Source organism: Morus notabilis, unplaced genomic scaffold (assembly GCF_000414095.1).
Source record: "Morus notabilis unplaced genomic scaffold, ASM41409v2 Scaffold30, whole genome shotgun sequence".
Lineage (NCBI taxonomy): Eukaryota > Viridiplantae > Streptophyta > Magnoliopsida > Rosales > Moraceae > Morus > Morus notabilis.
This window is the reverse complement of record NW_010364435.1, coordinates 19,012-26,462: the sequence shown is the minus strand read 5'-3', so window position 1 is coordinate 26,462 and position 7,451 is coordinate 19,012. Positions and strand designations below refer to the sequence as shown.

Here is a 7,451-nt window from a genome sequence, read left to right as displayed (position 1 = left end):
TCTGAATTTTGTACTCTATTTAAATATTCTTCATATTTTAGAACAGGTTCATTTTACCCCTAAATAATGGAAACAAAATGATGATGTGGCACTGTTTATACTTTTATAAATGCCCCATTAACTATTAATTTTAATTCAACTTACCCCCTGAGTTATTACTTTTGTGTTAACTTGTTCCTCGATATCTTAAAAAGTCAGGGTAACGCAAAAATTAATACTTTAGGGGGCTTTTAGGAAATAATTTTAGTTTAGAGGGTGTTATGAACCCTTTTTTTATACATTTGAAGCTAAATAAACACTTTTCAAAATTTGAAAACATGTAGTAACAAGATCAAAAAATTAAGGGGCATTTACCAAATTAACTACCCTTCATCTTATAACTACATAACTCGTAACGACTTGTCAAATGAGTGAAATATTTATATTAAAGAAGTGCACAACTCAGTCCTCATCCCACGATCGGTAGTTTGTGCCATATTACACGGATCGGGAAAACATGACATGAATTCCATTGGTAATTTGGTCATTGTCAAATTGAACCACGAAGTATTAGTATACAAATTGTAGCAGTTATCGTGTCTTGTGTATTAATGAATAACGTGCTGCCCGGTTAATAAATTAAATAATAAATTACATCTCACGCTTATCTAGTTATCTTGGAAGAAAAAAAATGACGTATAGATAAATTTTGAAAACTAGAAATGTAACAATCTCATTGATCACTACTATAGGCCCTATATATAGCCCTATATATATATATATATATATATATATATATTCAGATCCTTAGTGTGGGGAGAACTCAGTCATTATAAGCCAAGTTTCTCTCCGTCGTGTAAAATTAATAAAAAATTAAAAAATATATATCTATGAAAAGGAAATAAATGTGAACAAAGAACTGAGGAAACCACGAGGGAAGTTTCTATTCCTTGAAAACGCGGATGGTGGTAGACTTTGTGAGAGCTAGGAAAAATAAATGTGTATAAATATGTATATGTGTGTATATATGTATATGTTATATATAAATATAAGTTAATTTTGAAAGGGAGCTAAAGGTAGATAGATGGGCATGAATGATGCCGCGGGTGAGGGAAGATTGGTAGCTTCATACTATAATAAAGAAATGGAAATATTATATATATTTAAAAGGACTTGGAATAGAAAATTTGATTGGTACAATAAATATCAAACTCTCGTTGCTTCACGGCATCCATAATCTCTAGAAGAATACTATTGAGAAAATATTTTATAATTTGATCTTTTTTATGTTAGAAGATTGAATTGAAACTGGCCAATTGGCTTTTTCCGTCCCTTTTACATTGGACAGAGACAGAAAGTAACGCAACGACTGACCTAGTCAGATTCCAGGGGTTGGTCTATAGCTCGAAAAAAGTAATAAAAATAAATAAATAAATAAAAAAGGTAACCTTAGACAGTTGCCAAATGCGTATAGATCTGAATATTTGACGTAAATTAGTAAAAATAAATGGACCACTAAAACACATATAGAGAATTAGAATAATGTGAATGCTGTTGATGGCTAAATGATTAAAAATGTTCTTTTCAGAATATTAAAAATGATTCTTTTTCCCGCCTTTTGGTGATAGTGTTATATGGTTTTGGGAAAGAACACAAAAAGGAAGCATTGTTTATTTCTTCCTTGTTCATGACACGTTTTGAGACTCATGAACAATCGTTCAACTATCATGTGATAACTAAATATTTTGCGGAAAAGAAAAAATAAAAAAAAGAAAGGAATAGAGAAAACTTGATATTATCTTATCATTCGGCACACAGTCTAATTGTGATGAATAAAAAATGTTGGCAAATTGGCGTGACTGAGACAAAATTAATTGTAAGATGTATTGATCTAAGCAAAGAATCATATAAAAGAGCTCTTCTTATGAGATCACATTAATTGAAGATGAGAGTAACAGAAGCATTAATTTGACTTTTTCCAATCGCGGTTAAGACAAAAATGGATTTGGTTTAGAGATAAGGGTAAGGACCTTAAAAGTAATTAGGGAATAAAAATAACAAATAAATAAATAAAAAGACTAACGATGATGAGATCAGAGCCATTTTAATATGCAATTATGAAACTATTAGGTAGATAAAACAACGTTATCGATAACTCTTTCTCCTTCATTGGAGTGAAAAGTCCATATGAACTAAATCAAATTGGTTCTGTTTTGAACATATATATATATATATATATATATATATATATCTATTAGATCGTTTTCAAGTGATGAAGGCAGCCCTAGACCCGCTGAAAACTGATGTCGGTTTCTTCTTCATATTGTTTTTTCCTTCACAATCACAATATATGTACGTATTTGTGTTCATTTTTTATTTTTTAATATTGCGTTTAGAGCAAGGATTCGTGTCATAATTCGGATCATAGTTTGTGGCTCATTACAGCGTTTTCTCTCACAAAAAACACACGTAAACTGAAAATTATTCTGAATCATAATTCTGAACTGTAAAAAGATTGAGTTTTTTTAGATAGCCACGTGGAGTGGAAGGGATATCATGAAGGGGGAATAATACAGTTTTGGATTTTATGAATTAGCTAGTTTTTAGGCCATCAGTTTAATTAGCAAGAGGGGTTTGATTCTGAACTAATTAAGGTAGTTAACTGCGGTTGTGAGTATAGCTTAATTAACGATAATTCAACACATCTGATTCCACCTTAGGGTGCAAAGTTCAAATTCTCCTATCCCTAAAATTCAGAAAAAAGATAAAAGCTAGCTAATTAGTTTTCATAAGGCGTGGTTTTCATTCTTTTTTTTTTTTAAATGATAATATATTCCAAAATATGAAAAATATTACAAACACCAATCTATACACATAGCTCCTACTATAAGAAACACGACACCACAGATAACCAATTCTATCAATAAATTCAAATGAAGCTGATCAATGGAAAATAGTATGTACCAGACTTAACAAACAAAAAACACTAAAGACGTACACAAAAAACGAGCACGCACATAGTCTTTGACATATGTTCCACAGTCGATGGAAACAGTCCAATCAACCGATGTCGAAAAACTCATAGTACGAAGGCTAACACAAACTGCAAAGAAACATATCTTGTGGACCCAAAAAAAACAATAATCTAAATTAATCGGAGGTGAGAACCACTATTATTATAAATGAAAAATGATAAAAATCCACAGCTAGAACATCAAAACACCAAGGAAAGGAAAGTAAGATCACCCCTCCACATGAGTGAAACAAAATGGTAAAAAAGTTTAGCGATTGGTAAATACATGTCGGCGATGACCAACGCGTGCACTACAAGACGACTCAACTTCTTTCACAGACTACAACCTAAGATCAGCGCGTCCAAAGACACTTCAAGTTCAACGACAATCACATCCCTACTTTAGATTCAATCCGATAACCGTCCTCCACCACGGTTTGGCACGAACCCCACCCTAAACTATCTGATGACAAGTTTGTAAATAAACTTTGATCCCCAAACGCCCACCAATACACTGAGCCTCTGACCATGAATCCAAAACCTCTCTTTTTTTTCCCTCTTTTCACCTGTAAGTCTAAGAGGACGTTTGGTTTATGTATTCAGAATTATGATTCAGAATCATTCTCGTTTTACGTATATTTTTTATGAGAAAAAATACTGTAAAGAACCATGAATCATGATTCAGAATTATGGACGGATATAGGAAACAAACGTCACCTAATTGTTTTTAGTATAAGGGGTGGCTTTCAATAATCAAAACTTTTTTTAGGGAAAAAAAGACTCAATAAAAATTATTATTTGTTATGTCACAAACCCTCATTACTCCCTCCTAAAAAAAATAATAAACAAAAAAATAAAGATAAGATAAACAAACTATATATTAAAAAAATGAGGGCTTATATGTCAAGGCAAAATAATAATAGTAAGAATAATAATTAGTGTGAAACATTTTAATATAGACATCACACTTGGGAGCACGTCCTATAATAAACAACAGCTACACCCAATTTGTCAATATGACAGGCCAATATTTTAAGGACCGTCCTTCTCTACACCACCTTTCTCCATTTCTTTCTTCTTCCTCTCTCTCTCTCTCTCTCTCTCTCTCTCTCTCTCTCTCTCTCTCTCTCTCTCTCTCTCTCTCTCTCTCTCTCTCTCTCTCTCTCTCTCTCTCTCTCTCTCTCGTCAAGCTAGCCACTTTGTGCGCCCTACACGCGCTGTCAGCATTATCTAAACCAAAACTAAACCCATCAACAATTTATAGCGATCTTCTTCCCATATATATACTTACTCCTCCATGTCGGACGTGCCTCTTGTGGCTCTGTCTGTCGACCGCGGCCTAATTGATCAATTCCTGACAACAACAACCATGGACATCACTAGATTCACGTCTAATACCAAAACCAACAACAAAAAACCATTATTCATGAGTGATAGATCAGATCAAGACTACTCCAACGACAACTCTCCTTCCACTACTGAAAACGGCTCAGAATCTCCTCCCTCCACCACCGTCTTCAACGACCCCATGAAAATCAGTACTTCTATTTCCTCCCCCAAGAAAAGGTAAGTTCTTTTCTATATATATATATACATATACATATATGTGTATAGATATTTTTCTATGTTCAAATTGCATGTATCGCATGCATTGAGAAAATTAACTCATAAGATTTTCTTTTTGCGTTTTGATACAAATTGACAGTGTTTAGTGTTTATCAGTTTGCTTAGTGGTGGATTTTGTCGCAAAAAAATTTGAATTTATGTTCAAAACTATAGACAAAAACGGGTATATCTAAATTTTGTTACTTTACATAATATTGCAGTAGGCGATCTGTACAGAAAAGAGTAGTGTCAATTCCGATCAAGGAAGTTGAAGGGTCACGCTTAAAGGGCGAGATCAGCGGTAGTACTCCGCCGTCCGATTCATGGGCCTGGAGAAAGTACGGTCAGAAGCCCATCAAAGGCTCCCCTTATCCCAGGTACATCTCCTTCCACAATCACAAAAATAATATCATATATCATGTTCCCCAGTTTTTAATTTTATTCATAATTAATTAGGGGATTAAATTATAAAGTTTCTTACTAATTTATTTATCTTTTGGTGTTTGGTTGGTGGGAAAATGGGAACAGAGGGTATTACAGGTGCAGTACCTCAAAGGGCTGCCCGGCTAGAAAACAGGTCGAGAGGAGCCGCGTGGACCCCACCATGCTCGTCGTCACCTACTCCGCCGAACACAACCACCCTTGGCCGGCTTCTAGAAACAATCATCACAACCACCACCGCAGCCAATCAGCCGCCGCCACGTCAGCCTCCGCGAAACTCCTGAAGGAGGAGGCTCCGGAGACTCAGCCCGAACCGGAACCGGATCCCGAGTCGGAAGAGAGATTTGCCGGCCTTGTCGGGGACGAGTTCGTCGGGTGGTTCGGGGACATGGAAACGACGTCGTCGCGGGTACTGGAGAGCCCTATATTCGCGGATGCTGACGTGGCACCGTTGGTGTTCCCGATGAGGGAGGAGGACGAGTCGCTGTTCGCCGATCTCGGGGAACTGCCGGAGTGCTCGCTGGTGTTCCGCCACTACCGTGGAGTGGGACCAGAGGTCGAGATCTGCTGACACGTGTGCCTGCCCCATATAATATTAAAATATTTAATATACACACGAGGGAGATTACATTCACATATGAAATATAATTGAATATCATTTTGGCATTCAACGGTGGAGAATCTTGCGCCATAAGATACCAAAAACATTTTTTTTTTTGTTTTTTTTATTTCTGAGCGAGCATTGAGATTTTATTTTTAACACATTTGGTTTTATGATTTTTTTTTTTTTAACTCTTTTGCCTTGATCTTAGCGTAGTGATTAGTGAATGTGAATGAATAAGAAAGGGTCTTAACCTGTCCAAGAAAATAATAACAAAAGAGTCTTGATCTTGACTCAGTCTTTTGTGTCTCGTTTGTAATTACCATCAATGGCCGTTAATTCCCAAGTAGCCAGTGGTCCCCACTTTTATTAGATATTTTACTCGGACCCATCAATCAATATAATTCGTTACAATCAAAGAATGTTTATTATAGTCTTAGAATGTGACCAAATTAGAGGAAAAGTTATCTGAAAAAAAAATTCACATTTGTGTAAAAAGAAAAGAAAATTTGAATGACAATAATATTATTGTAATTGTTCATTGTGCGCTTTTACATAGATTAGTTGGATCATCAACTTTACCATTTTGTTATGACACAAATCTTTTGTATTTGCAAATCTTCATGACCATCATTGTAATTTCATTTGTTATGACACAAATCTTCTGAAATTGAATTCCAATATATTGATTAGTATTAGGCCAAAACCCACCGAATCTTAAATCCCAAAGAAAAGAAAAAAAAAAAAAAAGGGGGTAATAATGAAGTCCCAATCAAAGACTAGAGGGGAGATAGTGATTAGTAGATAGGTTTGGAGTTTGGACAAAATTGAAAATGTCTATGCCGGCCTAACATGTCTAAACTCTAAAGTCAACAAAAACCAAAAAAAGGGTTTGACTTTTAGGTGGTGATAGCTGGATTGGCTGCTCCCATCATAATCCACCATTTTCATTTTGGATAAAAACTGCTTTAATTTGCATAATTGCATTTGGCTTTTTTTTTTAGTCCAGCCTAACCAACTAGTGTTTTGCTCAGACAGATATGTAATGTCCAATTAAATAGTAATACACAGTCGAGCCAGCCTAACCTAATATTGCTTAAGCAGATAAAATATCTTCTAATAAAATACAAAAGAGTTGGTAGAAACTTTTAAAATAGTGAACCATGTGATTCTTATTTTTTTTCTTTTTTCTTTTTTTGGCTTTTCTATTGGTGAATAAAGTAGTTTACTAAGACGAGGATGGTGTCTAAAATGCAGTATTATTACATTAGTGATTAGTCAACCAATTCATGAGCAATATGTTCCAGCCGTATATCATGTAGATATTTAGGGCCCGTTTAGTTCGCTGATTCGAGTTTTTAATTCACGTTGAGATGTGATTTTATGTAAGAACTTTTTACTGTAGCAAAAAAGTTAGATTCAATTGTTTGTAAGAATTTTTTACTGTAGTAAAACTCGAATTCTAAATTCGAATCAGCGAAATAAACGGACCTTAATAATTGAAAGTTTTATTATTGTGTTCACATCCAAAATAGCAATATGATTTGACAGTGACGTATAACTTGGAGAAAAGACGGGTTTCATTGCAACATGTATGGAAGAAACTATCTATGTGATTGACATCATGACGTATCATTTGGCAAACGAATATAATTTTGACAAAGGACGTGGGTGATTCTAGTATTATACACTTGCAAGAGTTATTGAATGCAATTAATGACTTGTTAAAAAAATAGTACAATGCAAAAATTAAAGGCTTTGGGAAAACCAATGTTATCCCAAAAAAAAAAAAAAAAAAAAAAAACTCAATTT

The 7,451-nt window shown here is 34.5% G+C and overlaps 1 protein-coding gene across 1 annotated transcript; it reads left to right on the top strand.

Moving 5' to 3' along the window:
• Window positions 1-4,144: 4,144 nt before the first annotated feature.
• Window positions 4,145-6,092, top strand: LOC21384552 (probable WRKY transcription factor 65). The gene is made up of 3 exons (XM_024171168.1): window positions 4,145-4,558; window positions 4,819-4,974; window positions 5,126-6,092. The coding sequence occupies exons 1-3, from the start codon at window positions 4,290-4,292 to the stop codon at window positions 5,607-5,609; spliced, it is 909 nt and encodes a 302-aa protein (XP_024026936.1). The 5' UTR covers window positions 4,145-4,289; the 3' UTR covers window positions 5,610-6,092.
• Window positions 6,093-7,451: the final 1,359 nt, after the last annotated feature.

Coding starts and splice junctions, on each gene's coding strand:
- LOC21384552 (XM_024171168.1), top strand. CDS start 4,290: ATGTCGGACGTGCCTCTTGTGGCTCTGTCTGTCGACCGCGGCCTAATT. Junction 4,559..4,818: donor ATTTCCTCCCCCAAGAAAAG/GTAAGTTCTTTT, acceptor ATAATATTGCAG/TAGGCGATCTGTACAGAAAA. Junction 4,975..5,125: donor AAAGGCTCCCCTTATCCCAG/GTACATCTCCTT, acceptor AAATGGGAACAG/AGGGTATTACAGGTGCAGTA.